General features: G+C 37.1%; 1 protein-coding gene across 1 annotated transcript in view; it reads right to left on the reverse strand.

The window, feature by feature from the left end:
* Positions 1-25,632, reverse strand: part of Cht7 (chitinase 7) — a 290,200-nt gene that overhangs the window by 57,246 nt on the left and 207,322 nt on the right. Inside the window, exon 3 of the mRNA XM_069829723.1 lies at positions 2,308-2,516. Coding sequence (XP_069685824.1) covers positions 2,308-2,516 — 209 coding nt within the window. The remainder of the gene's footprint in view (positions 1-2,307; positions 2,517-25,632) is intronic.

Below are 25,632 nucleotides of genomic sequence, written 5' to 3' on the forward strand. Positions count from 1 at the left end.
TTTTTTTTACCTGTAACACTGTCTACAACAGTCACTTCCTCTTCCAGCAATGCAGAATACTTTGATTAAAAAACGGAACTGTTCTGTGGCTTTCCTGCCATTTCATCTTAAGTCCGTTACATTAAAGCTACCAGTCGTTTTAATAATAGACAAGAATTTTTATTACTATCTTCTAATTTATAAAAACTTATTATGTAATTATATAATACAATCCAGTTTTTATTAAGCCTACATCACTTTCTGTACGCCACAGTCCAAATAGCCTAACTGTTTCCGATATAGAGTTCTCAGCAGAGTTAAAATAAAGGTTTAAAAGGTTTAGGTATTTACTGGGAGCCGATTTTCACAGAAACTATAATACATTAACATTAGGAGTAATCAGGATCCGTCTGTGTTAATCTGTTTAACTAATATTGGTTGTTATAATACTTGTCACATTAGCTTATTCAGTTTTTAACGTTTTCGGCTTGAATAAGCCATCTTCAGAAAAGTTATATGCCTAATTACATGAATGAAATTGGTACATGTGTATATAGTACAAAATCGATGAATCAGTTGAAATTATAAGTCTCTATGGTGATAAATATTGAACATAAATTGATTAAAATATTAAAACAAGGGCTATATGAGCCATGGTCAAAGGTTATTAAAATACAAAAATATTAAAACATGTGCAATATTATTACAATTACTATACATTGGACCATCTGTGGTAGTGTCCAATGCTGACTAGAATGAAGGTGATTCAACTGTAAAGCGGAAAGAAAATATGTATCAAAATGTGGTACCTATAACAAAAATAATGAGGAGGTTACATACAAGAACTAAGAAAAGTACATATGTGGATCTTAATACTATTAAAGCTATAAAAAGCTTAATATGAGTTACATAAATCTGATTACAAACATCGCTATGCAAAATATGTGACAAGTATTATAACAACCAATATTTGTCAAACAAATAAGCACAGACGGATCCTGATAACTCCTAATGTTATTGTATTTATTATATTGTATTGTATTATATTGTATATTGTATTAATAAAATTCATACATAAAAATCGAAATAATTTTGAATTGTATTCTCATAGTTATGAAACAAAAGGTATGAATTCTTTAAGATTGTTTGAACAAAAATGCAACACTGTTACAGTATTTAATCATAGTAGTAATTTAGGCCCAAATATCCTAATCTTGTCAATTCTAATAGTTCTAGTATTAAATTAAAAAAGTTATGTAATGGATTTTATAAAAAATTGAAAAATTGTAAATTTAAATGTATATACTATAATTGCATAGTAGACATAAGACAAATTGTATTGTATAATTATTAAATTCAATTCAGGAATCCGCCCCTGAGCACGCGTTCTCCTCTTTCAGAGGCGAGCTAAAGTTTTTTCTATATATAATATATGTTATGTTATAATTATTAGCAAAATAATAAATAAATAAATAAATTAGCTTATCGGTCCTCACTATGTCTTTTAAATTTATAATCCATTAGTTCCTCTATTGGTTGAATGTAGGATCTCAGTAGAATGTCGGAGTATACTGTATTATCTAAAAGTTTTGTGAAACATAACTTCCCGAAATATTTGTCACTCTTCTATGTTCAATAATTTTTTTTTTAATTTTATTGGGTTATTTTACGACGCTGTATCAACATCTAGGTTATTTAGCGTCTGAATGGAATGAAGGTGATAATGCCGGTGAAATGAGTCCGGGGTCCAGCACTGAAAGTTACCCAGCATTTGCTCGTATTGGGTTGAGGGAAAACCTCGGAAAAAAACCTCAACCAGGTAACTTTCCCCGACCAGGATTCGAACTCGGGCCACCTGGTTTCGCGGCCAGACACGCTGACCGTTACTCCACAGGTGTGGACTGTTCAATAAATAATTTGATAAGAATTACATAAAACTTTTATCGCATTTTTACAGTGACACTGCCTTTAGGAGAGGATTTATTTCAAATAAGAGTACACACAAGCTCCACACTCACGGACAGTCTTCACTATGACTTGCTGTTTCAGATCTCTGCCTGTCAGCGTACATGCAACCCTCGGATGTTTATGTTTGTGAAAACATTACGAAGCATGTGATGAGCAATAAGTGAAGATGATACGAGACTTGATGGTGGAAGTATGTAAAGTACGAGGTTATGAATTAGAGACACCTTTGTTTGAAGTGATAAAAATGACTTTTGTCCAGCTAGATTTGCTTGGACGCTATGATGCTGCTGGCTGAATCTGCAATAGTTGCGAGACATCATTCAAGGCAGAGTGTTTACTACTGAAATGATATTCCCGCACCTTGTAGCCATCCTTGTCGTTGCTGGCGACCACCGCCGTGCTGGTGCTGCTCTTACGAGTGCTCGCAGCGGGAGTGAGTCGGTTCCTCACTTTGAATCGATTCACGCTGGCTGACGTCTCCTGGTCGCGACTCCTCAGGCTCGAAGAAGACGAAGATGATGTTGAAGTTGAAGTGGACGACGTGGGCCTGCGCAATCGTTTTCTACCACCTGCAACAAACAACGAGGAGAAACGTTACATCAACCATCTCATTTCCTAAACAGCGCTCGCAACGCGATTGGTAACAATGACAGTTTGTTTTGTCATACTAGACAATGAAAAATTCTTGCTGCCGGCTTTACCAAGCACGATCAAGAAAAGTTCAAGAATATCAAATATCTAACCATTATCCAAATAACGTATTTGTAACTTCCTTAATATCCGACATTTCTCAAATTTTGAAATCAAGAGTAGTTCAATATCAAGTATCTAACCATTACGCAAATAACTTATATTGCAACTTAATCTCTGACATTCGCCATATTTTGAAATCAAGAGAAGTTCACTGTCGGACATTGTCTAGTTTCAAAACTAAATTAAAATCGCACTTTTTCAATTCCGATTCCTTTCAGTTATAAGCCCTTTTCTCGGCGATAGTTTTGTAAAAATATAGGCTATATATTTCTTTCCTTCCTTTCCCCTTTTTGTTCTCTTTATCAGCCGATGAATTTATTATCATAGCCATTTTATTGTGAATTTTATTTAATATTTGTATTTCTTTTCTTTTTTATTATTTTATTACATTCCATTTTGTTATATTCTACCTTACGTTTTCCATATTAACCATTTGTACTAAATGGGTTGCTTTTACTATATTCCAATGTATTTTACTTTCTTTTTTCTATTATTGTACTATTTTCATGTTGTTTACTGTAGTGTCCATTTTATTATGCTATTATTATTATTATTATTATTATTATTATTACTACTACTATTACTACTACTACTACTAATATTATTATTATTATTATTTTTGTAATATGTTAGTATTCTGTTCTTTAACTTTTTGTTAAATTTTAACTGCTTGTATACTTTGTGACCTGGTAGAGTGAAAGAGAAGGCCCTATGGCCTTAACTCTGCCAGTATAAATAAAGAATTATTATTATTATTATTATTATTATTATTATTATTATTATTATCCAACCATTACCCAAATAACTTATATTGCAACTTAATCTCTGACATTCGCCAAAATTTGAGATCAAGGGAAGATCATCAATATCAAATATCTAACCATTACCCAAAGAACTTATTTGCAACTTCCTAAATCTCTGAAATTCCCCAAATATTGAGATCAAGGGAAGAAAATCAATACAAAATATCTAACCACTGTTTTATTTTCAACTTCCTTAATCTCTGAAATTTGTCAAATTTTCAGATCATGAGAAGTTCATCAATGCTAAATATCTAAGCAATATTCAAAGAACATATATGCAACTGCCTTAAACTGTGACAATTATCATATTTTGAGATCAAGAGAAGTTCAATTATGTCAAATATCTAAGCATTGCGTTATTTTCAACTTCCTTAATCTCTGACATTCGTGAAATTCGTCATCTGATTTGAAGATGTGGATTTCGGTCTATGAACTGAGATCACTATCATCAAATTTCTGAAAATGCAGTACGCAGTTTCTCATCTTTAATTTAATGGATTGAAGTGAATAAAGTAGGGCAGCGATTCCCGAACTGCTGTCCGTGGACTCCTGAGAGTCCGCGAGTGATTTCAAAGCGATATGCGAAAGCAAGGTGTGATTTCAAGCGGCACTTTAAACTAAGCCTAACTTTACCATGTTTTCTGATTTCTATCAGTTTTTGTTTACTCCAGACTTTTAAAGACGCAGAATTTAACAGGAATGAATTCTCCTGAGGGACTTCTCTTGGTTTGCAAGTCTTGTGTAGCTATCTGACAATATTCTATTTGGGTAGAGCGAATATCTCTGCTCGCAAGTAAAATTAATGTGCATTAATGACAATAAAAATCTTCTGTCGATGAATCAGTGACATGTAATTAGATTTTTTAGTTTATTTCTATGTTGTTCGCCCAGACAGCTCTATTCAGCCGTTCTATAAAGAGACTTAAATGCAGCGCATCGATTACTTCACCTCCTGATGCAACAGGATGCAGCAAGCCTCTCACTTTTAGAAACAGCGCATCTTTTTCTGTACGACATCTCTAATGCCTTGCAGCCAAGTGATGATCTTTTGTGGAAAGTCAGAGATCAATGATCATCCGGTTCTTAAGCCTACATTTGTTATTACGAGGAGATAACGGGGATAGAAAAATTCTCAAGGATGTGCGGGTCTCAAGGAAACGCCTCGAGTTGCAGTGCAACGAAAGCATGTCAGGCGCTGTAGAACGCGCTCTCGTCATGCCTCAGCTATGCAAATCACTCAACAAATCAATAACAGACCAAGCGAAAGATAATGACTTCAGGTTACTTTCTCAAGGGAAGGAATTGTCTAATGGATTGCTCAGTCTTGGGAGTGCTCTTAATATTTCATGCACTACTAGAACGAATTTGTTATGTTTAAAATATAGGACAGCTCTTGAAATAAGTCAACAGCACAAAGAAAAGAAAGGAATGTTCATTCATTATTTCAAATAAGAAATAAAACAATTATTTTAACAGTGATATAGAAGCTCTCTACCTCGCGTGTAAACTAATGAAGAAAACATCTTAAAAGCTTCGCATGTGGGATTGTGGGACCAGTTTGAAGCTGAAGCAATTACAGGCTGTTCTCGTATTAAAATTATGGTTTTTATGTAAGTAAGTGAGTAATAATCCAGTCCTTGGTGCGATGCGTGACGACTGTCATCTCACCCCCATAATTTTGCACGCGTTCAAGTTTCTAAACCTCAATTAAGTTTTGCTAGTCTTAAATGCTTTATTTAACAATGTTTTCATCCTCGGAATCTGTTTAACACCGCTGATGTTCTGTAGTCGCAGCAATAATGTGTTATTTAATGACGTTTCAGTAACGAAAACCAACTTGAACGAGAAATGTCGAACACATTTTGCCAGAAGCCTCCTGTTGTTTGAAATATTATGAACCTACAATTCTACTTTCCCCTCGGAAGAAAATTCATTACCCTCAGTGGGGTTCAAACCCATGAATATCGATCTACGCTAATCGGTAGGCCAGTATAATGCACCAAGAGGATAATTGAAAGACATCACTAACCGCTTCTTGACCCTGAAAAGAATCTACTAGACTTTCTGGTAGTACCTTCTGGAAAGAAGTCACAAAATAGGGTAACATTAGACAGGAAACCCCAATGTAGGTTACCCGGGCAAAAAAAGAAGTGTTTAATATAGGCAGTTTATTAATTAAATCTCAGAAAGTGTTTTGCATTATGAATAAAAAAACAGAGATTATCAATAAATATGATTGTGACTACATCTCTGAGGTCAATTAAGGTTGCAGGACTGTTTAACTTAAGTCTGTGCTCGAATTGAAGAGGGGGAAGTCGGGTTATTTCCCTCCTCCCCACCCATTTTTTCTAACTTCTGCATTTCTGTGTTCATTTCCAACTCACAAAACAAAGTCCCTCTCTCTAGATATATGTTTTAATGTTATTGGTACCACACCGCCCTGAATAGAGATTTTTTTCCCTGAAAATGCATTTTCGAAAACTTTGTTTTATTTTCTGTGCCGCAGTAAAAAATTTTGTCCTCTACAGTGAATTTGCAATAGTGAGCTTATTCTGAATGTCGTTTGCAAATACTACCTGCATTTAAACATTAAAAATGTTACAGTTTAATATGCAAATAGTATAGAAACATTTTACTGCTTATTTTATAACTATGCCAGATATACTATATATTTATTGTTTTCATAAACATTTGTTGTTATTGTTGTTTTCATAACACGATTTTGTAGTCGATTTGTGAATTATCTAGCAGCTATTAAGTGATAAGATAGGATAGAAAGAGTTATCATGGCATCAGAAATTTAAATTTATGATGCCACGGTAATTAAAATAGACGTCAATATATAACAACAATAATACCTAACTTAATAGGAATAAACTTTAAAACCGAATATGTTACAAATGATATAAATTCTTAAAAAATAGTGTGTGAATGATAAATTCCTCCCTGTACATTTTTATCTATTCGTCACTGCCTGAGGTGTACCATTTACATTCGCCACGAAATCTGTAGGGTTAGAAAGTTATGTTGTAACACATTTTCCCTCTGAACTTAAGTTTCCCTTACCACGTTCATTTCGTCATTCCTTTATTGTCGCCATATTATGCAGAACAGATCAATACTAGTTTTAATTCTGGAAAAAAGAGCATCACTCTGTATAGAGACAGTGCTATCTTCAGAGTTGTTGTTGTTGTTTAGTCAACTGTCCGAAGACATTTGAATCTCACAAGTAACACCAATAAGGCATCACTCAACTAAGCCAGCAGATAATGGGGTAGGGTGACCAGTTCATTTCCCCCTTCATTGTAGCTATACATCGCTGACTAGCTACATATTACACTAATCAGACTTCAGATGCATACAAACAATTGTCCTTTCTCTCACACATATCAAGTGAGATGTACTGCCTGATAGTACAGTAGATGTAGGCCTACATATCAACCAGAATTTCAATCAGAGGTAATCTTTAGAGTATGGAATTAAATGGTACTCCCTGTATAATGGAAAAAAGAAACTGATACTAACTTGTTTTTAGACGGCTCTCTCACTCCATATTCTCATTACGGGTTAGCTTTTATTCTATGGATTCCTGCACGAAGAACATCTTTTCATACTCTGTTTATCTGATCGACTTTACGCAATGAGGATCCTACTTGTTAACATTAATACCCCGACATGAAACTGAACTATTACAATGGAAGCGCTCAATTGGGCGATGGGTGCAGGAGAATCGTGGTGCATAAAGTTCAGAGCGGCGGCGTTGTCGTGCAGAGAAGATGCACTGGGAAAGGTCAGAGGCGTGCGCTCAATGCAACAGCGACCTACAATCCTGTGCTTTATTATTTTAAATTCTTGAGGTGGCAAGAGACATGCCGCTTTAATTTACACTGCCAGACAGTCTTTTGCCTCAGAGAAAGTGCCCAGAATATTCAACTGAAACATCTCTGGTCGAGGTCTATATACATTATGTTCTACAGGGACATCATTTTATTTTTACTAACATTTCTAATATTAACCTGGCTATACCTTTGGATTAATGTTTCTAGTCCCAGCCATGCACCACATAGGAACATTCTAACAGGACATTCTAGTCCCAGCCATGCACCACATAGGAACATTCCAACAAGGCCATTCTAGTCCCAGCCATGCACCACATAGGAACATTCCAACAAGGCCATTCTAGTCCCAGCCATGCACCACATAGGAACATTCCAACAAGGCCATTCTAGTCCCAGCCATGCACCACATAGGAACATTCCAACAAGGCCATTCTAGTCCCAGCCATGCACCACATAGGAACATTCCAAAGGCCATTCTAGTCCCAGCCATGCACCACATAGGAACATTCCAACAAGGCCATTCTAGTCCCAGCCATGCACCACATAGGAACATTCCAAAGGCCATTCTAGTCCCAGCCATGCACCACATAGGAACATTCCAAAGGCCATTCTAGTCCCAGCCATGCACCACATAGGAACATTCCAACAAGGCCATTCTAGTCCCAGCCATGCACCACATAGGAACATTCCGAAGGCCATTCTAGTCCCAGCCATGCACCACATAGGAACATTCCAACAAGGCCATTCTAGTCCCAGCCATGCACCACATAGGAACATTCCAACAAGGCCATTCTAGTCCCAGCCATGCACCACATAGGAACATTCCAACAAGGCCATTCTAGTCCCAGCCATGCACCACATAGGAACATTCCAACAAGGCCATTCTAGTCCCAGCCATGCACCACATAGGAACATTCCAACAGGACATTCTAGTCCCAGCCATGCACCACATAGGAACATTCCAACAAGGCCATTCTAGTCCCAGCCATGCACCACATAGGAACATTCCAACAAGACCATTCTAGTCCCAGCCATGCACCACATAGGAACATTCCAAAGGCCATTCTAGTCCCAGCCATGCACCACATAGGAACATTCCAACAAGGCCATTCTAGTCCCAGCCATGCACCACATAGGAACATTCCAAAGGCCATTCTAGTCCCAGCCATGCACCACATAGGAACATTCCAACATCATCTAAAATAACACGCATGGCCATACTAGACAGCGGACCCAACAGAAAATAGCTTGTATTATATACGTCTAAGTATTCAACAACAGCATCCACGATCCACAGCAGTCAACTTGAACAACATCAAATAACCCCAACATACAATATGGAATATCAGTGAAAGTGCGTCAAAAAGACAGTTCTTACCAAGACCAGTAAAGTAACCCAATTTTAACGATACAACAGGCCAACACAGCCAACCATATATGTGAAAAAGTAATACAGTGTATACAGTGTTTTACAGTGTTTTTACAGTGTATATATTTATTTGTTTTTTATTTGTTTATAATTATGTGTTATAATGTTTTTAACATAATTTTATTGTCCTATAAGGGTTTTTCAAAAGATAGAACTTAACAGAATCACAATAACCAACCACATACTGCTTATAGTAAACTAAGAAATCATGAAAGGCCATACACAAGTGAACAACCCACAACATAATTAAGAAGCTAGGGCTTCACAACACACAATGACATAGGCCCCATATCTGAAGATGACACACACGAGTGTCGAAAACGTTCATATAAATCCAAATATTAAGATAAGCACAGGTGGTAAACAAAAATTGATATTATAAAACTTTGGATTAAAGATTGAGAACCAGAAACGACGCTTGCTACCCCCTTCCACGACTGGAGTTCGATGATACTGGCGTAAAATACAAACAAATCACTTTACTAGGTATAGGAGAGAAGAAAAGTAGTTCATCCATTTACGTAAAGTAGGAAATATCGCGATTTTCAGTTTGATAATTTTCATTAGGTTTTTGTTTAATCAAAATACAGTACTGTATTAAGAATAAGTGTTTTTACTCACGAACTGAGTTATCCATGCGAACGTATTCACTATACAGTGTATATTATATTGTCTACAGCACATTAGCGTACAATATAGAGAATGAAGTTAAATTGAAAAATAATCATAATATGGATATTTAAAAACATTTTTGAAAATGGTGGCCGTTTATTTCGATACAGGCTTCAGTTCTTTTGTGGATATTATCGCACTATAGACTATTGTACCTAATTCCAATTACCAGTTTCGTCCTTCGTACTAGTAACTCATGTTCATATAATTCTGTACCTACTCTATAAAAGAGTACTTTACGTACTGTAAATTCAATCTTCACTTCTGTCGGATCCGAAAAGATAAAGTTACTCAGACATGCTATCTACTGTCCGTCCAAGTGGTTATGTAGCAGGGTCGTAGAAAGGGGAGAAATCACATTACAGTTAATTACTTAACGAGGCCCGTTTATTTAAGTTATTTTAAACAGTTGTATAATATTACGTAGACGTCCAATTCTTAACAGAAATTAATATTTTCAGAAAAGAGCTAAGACAGCCCAGCCACTAGTCTTTACAGAGGGGCGAACAGAAGCGAGTGGGAGAAACCGGGATGCAACGTAGGCAAATGGACGACAGTACCTATGCGAAAATATGATTCAATAATGAAAGCTCTTTCGCCACTGGAAAACGCGAACATATTTCTGGAACGTACTATACTCACTAACTCAGTACTGCTTACTATGACCGCATACCCGGCCATGGTTCTGTGTGGAGAACGGTTGGAAGTTTACTGGTAGAGGGAGTGGAAGTGAAATACATTCAAAAACTCAGGTACAATAAAAATTGAAGTAAAAATAAAATGATGTCCCTGTAGAAATGGTTCGTAATCAAATTTGTCTTTGCCAGAGATCGGTTCCCGAGTTAAATGAATATTCGAGGATTCTTATACTTCAAAAGGACCGCAAAGAAAAGCCACTGAATAACAATGTGTGCCACAATGTAGTCTATTTCACAGGATGTTCCACAAAGAAAGAAAAGATCGCTTGCCATATCTGGGTACTAATGTTTTAAGTATTTCATTCGGAATAAATGACTTTATCGTTTATTTCTAAGCCAAGCAATGTGACACGATGATATTTTCTCGAAGGTACAAGTCTGCCAATATGGACGAGAGTATTTCGTTTTCTTCATTTAGATTTAGGCCCAATTATGTATAATTTATGTAAGAGAAATTGTAACTGAATGTGAAAATAACCACGCACGCACGCGAACACGCCTCTATGTGTATCAGTGTCGTTAGTAGATTTTTCAAGATCTAATGTAAGGTTTATGTCCAGTATAATTAATTTTTCTGATGATATGGCGACACACTGCCCATGACATTCTATAAATTATTATATCATAACAGTTAAAGAATTTCTATATTTACTTTCCATTTCATATCCTTATTAATTACTTTTTCATTGAAATAATTATACTTAATGTACACAATTCGTAGAGAACTTGAATGAAACTTGCCCAAGAGTTCAGAAGAGATCTCTGTACATCAACACAGAAACGGCGGCCTAAACCGATACCAGTATTTGTTTGCGCCAGCAATGCTGAAAATGTATTTTTCGTGAAAATCTGGAAATGTATTTTGCAACATTACAATAATTTCTCTTTGAACTTAATTTAGTAAAGCAATTATAGACTATTCGTTATCTCGTGAGCGGTTAGCGCATCTGGCCGTGAAACCAGGTGGCCCGGGTTCGATTCCCGGTCGGGGCAAGTTACCTGATTGAGATTTTTTCCGGGGTTTTCCCCTCAACCCAATTTGAGCAAATGCTGGGTAACTTTCGGTGTTGGACACCGGACTCATTTCACCGGCATTATCACCTTCACCTCATTCAGACGCTAAATAACCTTAGATGTTGATAAAGCGTCGTAAAATAACACTGAAAAAGTTATCTCGTGAAACCTACCTGCTCTTCAGGGGAAGAAGAAAATAGACTGAGAAGATTCCCTCCCTCGCTATGCTTCTACTTGTAGTTAGTGAGCTCACTTAACCCCCTCATAAGGTTCTTACTATATGCAGGCGGAATTTGGTTTCACGAGTTAACGAATGACCTATATCTCGTAACTTTCCACGTTAAATTCCAATAGCCACACTCTTCATAAGTAACGTACTCAGATACATCTGAAAATGGGACTAATAACCAACAGGAAGATGAATTTTTACCTCCTTGTGTTGTATGTGTAGACTGCCTATCTCTTATCTTAAGCTGCTCGTACATCATCAGATTTTCATGAAATTCAACGCTTCAAGTCTTGCGAATACTTTACAAGTTTTATGTTAAATCACTTTCAATACTTCACGATATTTATAGCACATTAACATTTTTTGTAGTTTCTCAAGTGAGTTTCAGAAACATGGATATTACGACGAAGTGAACAGAAGCAACTAGAAGTTTTTGAAATGTGGATATGGAGGAGAATGGAACGTGTGAAGTGGGCAGACAGAATAAGAAATGAAGCTGTGAAGAAAGAATGATGCTGAAACTGATCAGGAAGGGAAGGGAAAAAGAAATTGATTGCGTCACTGGGTGAAAAGAAATTGTCTGCTGAAGGATGTACTAGAAGGAATGGTGAACGAGAGAAGAGTTCGGGGCGGAAGAAGAAATCAGATGATAGACGACATATACTGGATCATATGCAGAGACTAAGAGGAAGACAGAAAATAGGAGGTATTGGAGAATGCTGGGTTTGCAATGGATGACCTTCCCTTGGGCAAAAAACTATGAATGAATGAAACCTATAAAACTCAAAACTCTTCTTTTACGAACTCTACTGAGGATGAACCTTCGCTTAAGAGGAGAGGATGATTTTGATAAGGCGAAATCCCCCCTCATCACAAAAAATTGTTGTAAAATACACTTCGATGTATAAAAGATATATGACATAAAATTTAATGCTCTTGTTAGTTGCTGTGACGTCATTTTTAAAGCTCTGGTTCACTGGGCTTTTAAATGAAACAACTTTGATTGCAATTTACCGTAACTTAATTTTTTTACTTTATTCTCACACAAAAAGTTACATATCTTCAGACCTATTAATTTTATATAGCCTACATGATATTTAGAACACATATTCTCTGGAATAGAAATGTGTTACTTTGTTGAATTTGAAAAATATCCCTCCATATTTGCGTAAAAGTAACCTTTAAAATTCATTCTTAAAATGTAATACATTATTTGAAAATTTTGAAAGCCAATATCAAAATTGTGATCCACATATTTTAAAGAATGTGCTTTTAGGAGTAAAATATCAAAGATATTTTGAATTTACCTTAAAAAATGGCTGACATATATCCACTTTAGTGTACAACTCTATTCTGGTACTTTTTGAAAATCTGGACCTCAATTAAAAAAAAAAACTGATCTCGAATTTAAGGTGTTGCAGTAATGATATTTCTACATACCAAAAAAGCAATTTACGCCAATTAGAGAAGAAATATAAAATTATTCCTGTTAAGAGACAATAATTTAAAACAGTCTTATACCACTCTGTGGAAGTAAATCCGTGTTTCGCTGAATCGCGGTTGTTGAGAACGTCACGAAGAAGGCAGGGCAGCATCGAGCCGCAGACCTGCACAAAGGCATTCGTCATCACGTACAGAGCAAACGTGACCGAGCGGGAAGCAAAAAAATCCCATAAAAGATCACCAGAAGCAGGCAACACTACCCGCGCGGCAGAGAAAGTTTAAACCGCCAGCTCAGCTCTCATTTATGCATCGAGCAAAGAAACAGACCACATGGCTCTGTTCAAGGATTAACATGACAAAGGCATCTTGCACGCTTTCCATAGAGCGTTCGGCAAAACGGAGTCATTCAGTTCCAAACTACTGCCGTGGTAATGATTTTAGGGCAGCCGTGGCGAAAACGTCATCGTGCGCCGAGCCACTGTGTAAGCTGCAACGTGCATAGCACCTATGGAGAGAGGCGGACACCCGAAGGGGAAGTGAAGCAACTGTCTGACATAACAGTTTTTCATTTTCCTTAAGTCAAGCACTTAAATAAAATTACATGCAGTACAAGGCTACAAACTAATGTTTAGTACGTGTAACGAAGAAAGAAATGAACAAGAAAACTTAGGACACATTATCATTATCACAACCTGAAATGAACTGTCTTCAGAATGTCTCTGCGACAGAGTTTCAAAATCAGGAATTATGTCACTTACTGCCAGTCGTAGTTGATCACGAAGGTATTTGTCTGTCAGTCGTGATCTAAATTTGATTTTTACTATTTTCATTGTTGAAAATAATTTTTCACAAACGTAGGTTGTAGCGAACATGGCTTCAACAGAGCAAGCGAAAGAACGAAGCTTCAAATATTTATTTTTTGCCAAAGATTTGAAAAGTTCAACATTTGTCAAGTCCTTACATCTAGCTTTCATTAAACATCACATTGTAAATCTGTGAGTTTAAATTGAAGATCTAACCGCATTATTCGTACATCTGTTGAAAAAGGATCGACGTACAGAGAAATAATATTAATAATAATAATAATAATAATAATAATAATAATAATAATAATAATAATAATAACAACAACAATAATAATAACAACAACAACACTTAACCTTTTAATGTTTCATCAGTAACATGTAGTAACTTACAATGCCGTTTTTATGTTATACAACCCTTTTCCTCGTAATACTTGTGAACAAATCATACATTTAATATTCACATCATATTGGCAGCAAAAAATGTGTCCTCCCATCCTACTTGAAACTTTCGTTTTTATAGAGGTACATGGTTTCGAGAGAGACACTGCGACGATACGCCACTCGCAGGTCAGAGACAAATACAAATGGAACGGAGTTTGACTCCAGTGAGTGAGAGGGTGGGGGTTGTAGGTAGGAAGCAAGGGAAATGCACTGCAAGCCACAATGTGCTCGTGAGTCGCATTTTCGCCACGGCTGTTCTAGGGACTGTAGAAGTAAACTATTGTGCAACTGGAAAGAACACCCTGGCTAGCAGCCCGATACGAAAACATACTACGCAAGGAAATCAGAGAAATGTCTGGATTTCGCACAATGCAACACATGCAGAAGCTTTCAACGTTCGGAGCTAAGAGAAGCGTGTGTGTAGGACTAGTATAATAGATATGGGGGGGGGGTAAATGAACACGAAAATAAATAAATAAATAATGTTAAGGAAGGACGAGTTAACAGGGCAATGGACATCATCGACTGTCTTCTAGAATTTGACATGATCTTTATAAGGGCCACGAATTTATGTACGAAAGAGTATTGAATGAAGGAAAAAGTAAAAGCTGTATCTGATATCATGCCGGAACTTACCGCTGAGGACCAAGAAAACGCTGTTGAGGCTAAGGAAGGTTGAATAAGTGTAGATAAAAATCACGTCGAGTACGAAAAATCTGGGACCAAAAGAGAAGAACTACCGGTACTATCGCTGCATATCAGAATCTAAGGCAATCATTAGGCAATAACAGTCTTCTTCTGTGAGGAATGAATGCTGTACAGGGTGATTCAGAAAAGCGTGCAAAAATTAAATTAGAAATACGAAATACTCTACGCAACATTTTGAGATAGGGAACTTGGGGCCTTTGCGGTCATATTAAGGAGATATGAACTTAAACATATCTATCGCCATCGATTGTTGTTTTACATATTATCTACATTTATTACGTACTTACATTTATTTACATTTTAAAATTATTTTCATATCATTTAAAATGTGAGTTAACAACGTATTGTATAATTCAGCGTTTCTCAAACTATGGTCTGCGGACCACTTGTGGTCCTCCAGGTCTGCCCTTGTGGTCCTTCAAAAAAACAGAAGTAAAAATAAAATTCAAACGAACTGCGTATCGCCTATAGCTTAAAATCTCAGTGTTTGGAAATGACACATGGCAATCGAATTTCACTTTTTCTCCCAGTACTGCATTTTATGAAATTATTACCCTATCCGTCTACAGACTTGCCACACTACTCTCACTTGTCAGTAACAAAAGAGGGATTTAAAGCACTATACATATGGTGTTTCTCGCCATCTTTTCCCTGCACATCTGGCGCCGCGCCTGTAACCCAGCCAGGGAGTACCCTAATTCATAACAGAGGACCAAAGAACCGAATCTTAATTCTATTTTAAAATATAAGTATACTGGTATTAAAATATGCTACGAAAATGATAAATTTGCTTTCGAGGGGAACAAGAGTAAGGTGGTCCGCGGAACTGTTCGAACTTTAAAACGTGGTCCCCACTTCGAAAAAGTTTGAGAAACGCTGGTATAATTAATTTAATTAATGTCGTTACGTTTGGAAGTTGTGTTTCCTTTCAGCAATCCATCCCCTGCCATTGCTATGCTAGTAAGCTTGTATGCAAGACACAGACATAGCCATTCCTATAAGCAGTGGCGTTTCGCTGCACCTCTGAAATGTTGGCATAAATCGCAAGTTGTAATTTGTGATGACGGCGCAGCAAGAACTTGTACAGGGACATCATTTTATTTTTACTAACATTTCTGATATTAACCTGCCTATACCTTTGAATCAACGGTTGCTAACCCCTTCCATGACTGGAGTTCGATGGCGTAATATACAAACAAATCACTTTACTAGGTATAGGAGGGAAGAAAAGTAATTATCCATTTACGTAAACTAGGAAATATCAAGCTTTTGAGTTTGATAATTTTCATTAGGTTTTTGTTTAATCAAAATACAGTACAGTATTAACAATAAATGTTTTTACTCACGAAATGAGCTGTCCATGTGGACGTATTCATTATGCAGTGTATATTAGAGTGTCTATAGCACATTGGCGTACACTATAGAGAATGAAGTTAAATTGAAAAATAATCATAATATGGATATTTAAACACATTTTTCAAAATGGTGGCGGTTCATTTCGATTAATGTATGTAATTCCAATTACCAGTTTCGTCCTTCGTACTAGTAGGCCTAACTCATGTTGAAATAATTCTGTACCTACTCTATAAAAGAGTACCTTACGTACTGTAAATTCAATCTTCACTTCTGCTCGATCCGAAAAGATAAAATTACTCAGACATTCTATCTACTGTCCGTCCAAGTGATTATGTCGCAGGATCGTAGAAAGGAGGGAAATCACGTGACAGTTAATTACTTAACGAGGCCTGTTATTTAAGTTATTTTAAACAGTTGTATGGGTATAATATTACGTAGACGTACAATTCCTAACAGAAATTAATGTTCTCAGAAAAGAGCTAAGACAGCCCAGCCACTAGCCTTTACCGAGAGGCGAATAGAAGCTGGTGGGGAAAACCGGAATGCGACGTAGGCAAATGGACGACAGTACCTGTACGAAAATGATGCAATATTGAAAGCTCTTTCGTCATTGGAAAACGCGAAAATATTTTTGGAACGTACTGTGACTTGGATCTGTGTGGAAGATGGTTGAACTTCATTCGTAGAAGGGGTGGGAGTGAAGTACATTAAAAAACTCAGGTACAATAAAAATTGAAGTAAAAATAAAATGATGTCCCTGTATATCTAAGACAGGGAATCTCAGCTATAATTACCTCGAGGATTTTATAATCCTTCTAAAATCCATCGTCCTCAACTTGATTTGAACTCGGGAACCTCGGGTCCAACGGTTGGTATGGTGTTTGCTAGACCACCGGAATAACTTTGAGGACCACAAGGAACGTGCGGAATTGATAGAGCTTAACGTGCATTTCAAACTAGGCAGGCTATTCGAACCTGAGTCCATTACACCGCGAGAACCCGCTCTAAATGAAAGGGAATGGTCGGAGAAACCAGAAAATTTAGTGAAATTACTAAAATTGAACAAATACTGGAGAATATGACTTTGGTAGGCAGGCAATGACAGGCCAAACCAGAGGAGGCAAATCCGCCCACAGTCACTTGCTATATGCAGCGCTGGTACCCAAAGTGATGAACCCAGATCCACACAGAAATGGCCAATATACAAACATTGAAGGGTATGGTACAAAGATACTGAAAAAAAAGCTTTCTTATAACCCTGTAGTTGGGAAGTATGTCCACTGTATCTTTATTATTCGTATCGAATTTAATGCAATGCTATTAACTTGCAGGTATAAAAATGGCATTCAGAAATGACGTCGGAATTGGAAACGGACTTTCTAAAAGTTCAAGTGTCACGTGTGATTGCACGTTGGCTTCCGATTCGTATCATGGGTTTGACGGTGAACGTACGTTGCGCACACACACGCTCGCTTGTTTCGAAATTATAGGCTTTGTCCATACTGCAGGAAGAGAGAGGGAGGAGAGTTATTCACGCAGGCTTGCTTTCCAGCAAATCACATCACTGCGGGACAGTCGCACTGTCCGGGGTCAGCTTCGAGTACATGTAAGCCTACACCGGATGTCTTCTAAAGGTACGTTTTCCTCGGAGCGACTATTGCGATGATCGTTCAACGATGATCGTGCAACGATAATTGTTGAGCACTATTTCTTTGTATTTTCTATGGAGCTGTTTTCCTCCGAGTGACTGCCGCGACTCTAGAAAATACAAAGAAATAGTGATCAACGATTATCGTTGCACGATCATCGCAATAGTCGCACCGAGGAAAACGTACCTTTAAGACTCAACATTCAAAATCTGAAAATAGTAACAGTTAAAGAAGTAATTATTCAGTAATTTTAATTGGTTTATTTTACGACGCTTATCAACTGCGACGGCTGTCTAGCGTCTGAATGAAATGAAGGTGATAATTCCAGCGAAATCCAAAATTAGGGTTGAGGGAAAACTCCGGAAAAATATCAATCAGGTAACTTGTCCAAATCAGAATTATTTAATCACCTGCTCTTTTTAATAATAGCAACTAGTGTGAACATGTCCACAGCGACCTTTGCACCTCACACTCAACACGAACTCCGACCCGTAGTCTGGGGGTAGCGAGAGGTTCTCGTGATTCCAGACTGCGTGTGTGTTCGAATCCCACTTGGGCTGATTGATGGGTTGTGGAGCCGAGTAACTCATTTCGCTGTCAGTCTGAAGGTCGGAAGTTCCGCTCTTCTGCCCGGTGCGCCCGGCTGAGGCAACAATGCAACGTTCAAAACATACAGAGGTGAGCCTGCCTGGAGAAAAATAAAAAATAGGTTGCAGCCGCTAAATTACTCTTCAAGGAACAACCACTCATAAACGTTGAGGGAAAGAAGACAGAGGACGGACACTGGAAAGTTTTCTTTTCTCAATCGTACTATCAGGGACTGGAATGCTTTACCTGCAGACTTACTAAAGGCTTTACCAATAACCAAAAATGTACTTAAAATAGGCTTAAGCACTTTACTAATAGACGGTTGTATATTATACACACTATTTAAAGGGTGTAATTGATGATTTGTTATTTGAAGTGTTGTATCAGTGAAGAAGTGTGTTGTGTCAGTGAAGTGTGAAGTGTGTTGTGTAAGTGAAGTGTGTTTGTGTCAGTGAAGTTTTATAGTTTATAGTGGCAGTGCAAAGTATTTGAACAGTGAAATGTTTTTGAAGTGTTAGTGAAGTCAGGATAGAATCAGTGAAATGTGTCGTAGTTCAAATAGCCTACACTACAGTGAGTGAATTGACAGCGAAATGAGTGTAGTGCTGAAAGGTACTTGCGCATGTATGAACATATCTTACTGTTGGATTTTAGTTCGAACTTAGAGTTAAGTTACAAATTAGATTTACTTTAAATGTTATTTTAAGTGATCGTGCTTCATTTAATTTGGGATCATTATTACTGGTATTTATCATTAGTAGTATTTTTAATTGTGTTTATTATTAATTGTCATTATTGAGTGTAATTGGTTACCCACTGCCACCGGGTATATGCAGTGTGAATAAATACATACATGTCAACTCTTCGCAGAGGTACTTGAAAGTTTGTTATGCTGACATTTAATAAACTTTGCAAAATTAAATCAGAATATTACGCTTGTTTACTGTTGTGCATTTATACATAATGTTATGTATTAGACCTATTTATTTTACGTAACCTGGCATGATGTCAAGAGACATTTTAGGCAGTGACCACATTCTCAGGCGAACCGACTTTACCTCCATGTCAGAAGCGCGTTCGTTTATAATGAACTAATATCCTAGCTAGGTGTACACAGAAGGTAGGAACTTCCAAACTTTAGGCTTATGACCAATTACAGACAAGCACTTGATACAGAACCTTTAAATAATCAACAAAATTCCCGTATCTCTTCGTAGGGAAGGCTACTGCTGAAAATTAACAGATCTCACCAAACCTTTGCAATAGAGTTTTGTAATCGGACGCAATATTTTAAGATTGTATAACATCCGTTACATATTTTATAAATTCCAAGCACAAACGCTCTAGCTTCATACTCGCCTTCCTAGTGGTATCACAATGAAACGTTTTATAAGACAAGTAACATTAAAACCATTCTCTTTGCTAAATCCATCTGCCCACCCCCATCTACCCTCATAGCCCATTCACCTATCCGTTCATCCATCCACTGATCACCCATGACCCATGGGCACTAATTGAGATTCCAATTCTCGTTCACACTGCATTTCTTACGAAAATATTACACAAGTTATGGTCGACGCTTTGTATACGAGGACGTCATTATGCCTGCAGCAAGCTGAGAAAAGAGAAAGCTTCGTAGTAAAGCTATCCGTTGCCATGGCAACTTAATTTGTCGGAAACATTTCGACCATACTTTCGTTGTAAAAGTAAGTATGCAGCAATAAATTTGCAGACTTTGTCGTGCCAAAATAAACTAAGTAATTGCTAGCATTGCCAAACGTCTTTGTAATTTCTTTAAAAAGCGTTGCTTTGTACCGGCGTGATTTCTGCAACACCGTAATCACCTTCACGGATGATGGAAAAATGTGCTCAATTATTCTTTTCTGGCGGTCTACATGAATTAAATTCACATTTAGTTCTGTTGTGTGGAGAGATTACATTTCATTACCGATCGGGACACGCAAAGCATAGGCATTGTTCTTACTTTGCCCGTAATACTGAGTACTGAGCCAAAAAAAAAAAAAAAAAAAAAAAAAAAAAAAAAAAAAAAAAAAGATTAGACAGATGTGCTAGCAGAAATACAGGGACATCATTTTATTTTTACTTCAATTTTTATTGTACCTGAGTTTTTGAATGTACTTCACTCCCACCCCTTCTACTAAGGAAGTTCTCAACTCCACACAGAACCAAGACCGCAGATAGTAAGAAGTACTGAGTTACTTAGTATAGTACGTTCCAGAAATATGTTCGCGTTTTCCAGTGACGAAAGAGCTTTCAATATTGAATCATATTTTCGCACAGGTACTGTCCGTTTGCCTACGTCGCATCCCGATTTCCCCCACCTGCTTCTGCTCGCCCCTCTGTAATAGCTGGGCTGTCTTAGCTCTTTTCTGAAAACATTAATTTCTCTTAGGAATTGGAAGTTTACATAATATTATACAGCTGTTTAATTTAACTTAAATAAAAGGGCCTCGTTAAGTAATTGACTGTCACGTGATTTCCTCCCTTTCTACAATCCTGCGGCATAACCACTTGGACGGACAGTGGATAGCATGTCTGAGTAATTTTATATTTTCTGGTCGGGCAGAAGTGAAGATTGAATTTACAGTACGTAGAGTAGGTACAGAATTATTTCAACATGAGTTACTAGTACGAAGGACGAAACTGGTAATTGGAATTAGATGCAATAGTCTATAGTGCGATAATATGCACAAAAGAACTGAAGCCTGTATCGAAATGAACGGCCACCATTTTCAAAATTGTGTTTAAATATTCATATTATGATTATTTTTCAATTGAACTTCATTCTCTATACTGTACGCTAATGTGCTGTAGACAGTATAATATACACTGGATAATGAATACGTTCGCATGGATAACTCACTTCGTGAGTAAAAACACTCATTGTTAATACTGTACTGTACTTTGATTAAAGAAAAACCTAATGAAAATTATCAAACTGAAAATCGCGATATTTCCTACTTTACGTAAATGGATGAACTACTTTTCTTCCTTCCTATACCTAGTAGAGTGATTTGTGTTTTACGCCAGTATCATCGAACTCCAGTCTTGGAGGGGGGAGCAAGCGGTTTTTCCGGTTCTACTAAAGGTATAGACAGGTTAATATTAAAAATGTTAGTAAAAATAAAATGATGTCCCTGTACAAGCTTTTGGCATTCCCGACAGGGAAAATGTGTTTCTGTAGACGTAGAGTATTTTCTTTTAAACTTCTGAGTAGAATTTTCCACACTCCAGGTCCAGATCTACAATCCACCCAATCCGGGAAGCATGCGCTGATAAATCAACTCCTGATGTTTCAAAGCGGTGTCATTGTAAATGAAAGACAAAACAGCTGTGCATTATTCAGAAAAAGTCTTGCGACGATTCTTTCCATTACTTGTGAAGAATATAGGCCTAACAATATCACAACGTTTCGAAGGTTTGGTCTGCTCTCGACTACAGGTAAGACGGGGGAAGTGAGAACTGTATTCTGTTCCAAACAGCCAAATGAACGTTCCTGAGTCTGTATGAGTTAACGTTTTATATAGTCGTAATGCTGTTATTTCCGGCGTGACTCCTCCTCTTTGCTTACGTCTTAGGAAGTGAAAGCTCTATAAAGTCTAGGTAGGTAGTATCGTTCGCCATTTTTGTTCTTTCGTTGCCGAGCTACCAGACGAGGAATCTATTTGCCACACCGTTAAACATTATCATGTCGTAGCTCCTATGATAATAAATCAAACGCACTGTAATTCAGCAAATAATTGAGCGGCAAATAATGTCTTCGTGTGCTTTCTGCGAACGCCAACGAAAGAGCCAAAATGGCGGGCGATTATATTAAATATTTATCGAGCCTTAAGAAATGAATAACGTCTTCATAAGCGAATCACAAGACGCACACGTTTAAATGTAACCGACCTGCAACGCGATTGGCTGCCGGAAATTAGAGCTACGGGACTATAGTTTATGGAATTTTGAATAGATGTCGGGTCAATTTATTGTTTATATAGGAGGAAAAGCAATGCTAGATTATTCAGAAGAGGTGCAGCTTGGTCTTGAAATTTTGGAAACATAATATGATTACGACACAACTTCTTTCAATTGTTGGGTAGATCTCCTTGTGTAAATTATTTTAATTGTTGTATATATTTGATTATGTAATTTTCAATTTTTGCAAAGATGTGATTGCATAAACTTCTTTCAAGGTGTTTTATAGATATGATTACCGGTATTTAACTTTTCTCTTCATTTTTTACAGATCTGATTATCAACTTCTCTTAATTTTTGCACAGATCTGATTATTTAACTTCACTTAATTTTTGCACAGACCTGATTATTTAACTTCTCTTAATTTTTGCACAGATCCGATACAGATCTGATTATTTAACTGCACTTAATTTTTGCACAGATCTGATTATTTAACTTCTCTTAATTTTTACACAGATCTGATTACTTAACTTCTTTTAATTTTTGCACAGGCCTGTTTATTTAACTTATATTAATTGTTGCACAAATCTGATTATTTTAACTTCTCTTAGTTTTTGTACAGATCTAATTATTTAACTTCTCTTAATTTTTATTTATTTTTTTTTTCACAAATTTGATTACTTAACTTCTTTTAATTTTTGCACAGATCTGATTATTTAACCTCTCTTAATTTTGCACAGATCTGACTATTCAACTTCTCTTAATTTTTGCACAGATCTGATTATTTTAAGTCTTTCAATTATCCCCCAGATCTGATTAGTTATCTTCTTTTACTTTTCCCTTATACTCGGTTAATTTCGTTGCCTTGTCAACATTAAACTCTGTTTCTTGGTCAGTTAGTACAGTCGTCCTACTTGGTCCAGGCTAGCGGATAGACTTATCATGCTAGGCTTTCGGGCTAGGGCGAAAGAGAACTAAAACTGGAAGGACCGCAAGTAGAAGAATCCTTTCCAGGTAGAGGACTCCAGCAAAAATGTGCCGGTCATTCCTGGCCCACCAAATAACTCCCGCAATTGAGAACTGTTGCTGCTCTGTTAGAGCCCCACTGTTGTCTGGTCGACAGAGCGAACTCAGTTCAAATCTGAAGTTAAGGCGTTATAAAAATCGTTTTATTGTCGTGGTGTTCGCTAGCTTTCACCTGCGATGTAAGCTGCAAGGTGGTGTACGAAACTAAATACTATTACAATCAGCTTCTAGCTTCTTACTTCATCTTGCTTAATGTCTTGTTAAGCTCTCACTAGAGAGGGCCTTGTTATTTTACTAGACACATTCAATACAGAGTGATGTACTGGTCTGCACATCCATTGCAATTTCTAACATTTCAAATGTGTTAGGTTTCCGCATCACGTCCAAGCTCCAACTAATGGCGCTACTTGTGAAACACCCTGTTGTGAATGTGCCTTACAGCTCTCGGCAACCTACATTAATGTTCGCGAGTGCACTTCTGAACAAATTGAGGACACGAGGTCATCGCCCTCCATACAAACACTTTAAATGTCCTTCCCGAGAAATTTTCGCTACATCCTTCCTAAGGAGGAGACATTGTGCATCACATCCTGTGTGACGCATAATCGGAGCACGCACCTTCGAGGTCGGTGCAACTTTCACGCACTAACTATGCGTAATTTATTTGAAGCTCTGTTTAGAGATTGTAAGGCGATGATGAAGCAACGGTTAAATGAAAATGAATGCTTGACAGTTAACTTTTACGACGCATCATTAGGCGTGACTCGCGTTCAGAGATCAGGTGCAGTTTGTTGTAGGAGCAGGATTTAAACGTAATCCCGTTTCCCCTCCCACCGTCATAACATTCCTCCGAATTTCATCTTCACCGCAGAGTCAACTACCGCGGTCATTCGTGAGCAATATCGAACACGGAACTTGAGGTCAGATGATCGAGTAACAAAGTACCAATTTCTTGTTTTAGTTCGTTACATACAGGATGTCTGAAACTTGTCGAGTAAAAATAATACAGATGATAGACGAGTTTGGATTGAGAATTTTGAGACAGGGAGCAAATGGTCGGAAATGCCTATTTCAGACGTCACAAGATCTTGAACGAGAAATACGTTTGAGGAACTTTTTGTAACAGCTTTGGTTTTCACAACAAACAACTGTTTAAAACGATGAACTTGTCCATGAAATGCATGCTTCTAGGACAATACTGAGGGAGTAGCAATTACACCCTATCACTAGAAGCATAGAGAATTTTATAGACCTGCGGTATCTTCATCATTTTTAATTAAACATATCTTGCATTAGATTTACAAATTCAGTTATGACATTAGAGATGTGTTAGAGAGTTTCTTAGAATCTTATAATCCTACAATAGTAACCGAATAATATAACAATTTATAGTGAAGTTACTTAAAAGTATTTTTTGACATCGTTCGTGGAAGGCTAAGAAGCAAAAACAACCTTCAGTTTAAAGATTCAGGCTTCATCACCAGGCTGAAGTAGATGTCCTTATCGTTGCTTCCTGCTCGTTATTTGGGTCAAGTGAACTCAGCAGATCGGTTTCCTTGAAAATTCAGTGCATGTAAGACGATGCTATGACCGCTGATAACAATTTAATCGTCGAGTTCATAAAAACAAAACCACACTGTTGATAAATTCATTTCTTACCTCCTCTTACATGACTGCATTTTAATCACCGAATATACAAGCAACAAAGTTTAAGCTGGTTATTAGTAAAGAGGGTTCCAACACTAATTTCCATAACAATAAGAACTTCAACAGCAAAGTTTAAGCTGGTTTTAGCAGAGAGGGTTCCAACACTAATTTCCATAACAATAAGAACTTCAACAGCAAAGTTTAAGCTGGTTATTAGTAGAGAGGGTTCCAACACTAATTTCCATAACAATAAGAACTTCAACAGCAAAGTTTAAGCTGGTTATTAGTAGAGAGGGTTCCAACACTACTTTTCATAATATTGAGAACTCTAAGAGCAAGGTTTAAGCTGGTTATTGGTACAAAGGGTTCCAAGACTACTTTCCATAATACTGAGAAATCTAAGAGCAAGGTTTAAGCTGGTTATTGGTAGAAAGGGTTCCAACACTACTTTCCATAATATTGAGAATTCTAATAGCAAGGTTTAAGATGGTTATTGGTATAAATGGTTTTAACACTACTTTCCATAATACTGAGAACTCTAAGAGCAAGGTTTTAGCTGGTTATTGGCAGAGGGTGTTCCAATACTACTTTCCATAATAATAAGAATTCAAACATCAAAGTTGAAGCCGGTTGGCGGTGCCAAAAGTTCCTCGATAATAT

This window comes from Periplaneta americana, chromosome 6, assembly GCF_040183065.1.
Source record: "Periplaneta americana isolate PAMFEO1 chromosome 6, P.americana_PAMFEO1_priV1, whole genome shotgun sequence".
Taxonomy (NCBI): Eukaryota; Metazoa; Arthropoda; class Insecta; order Blattodea; family Blattidae; genus Periplaneta; species Periplaneta americana.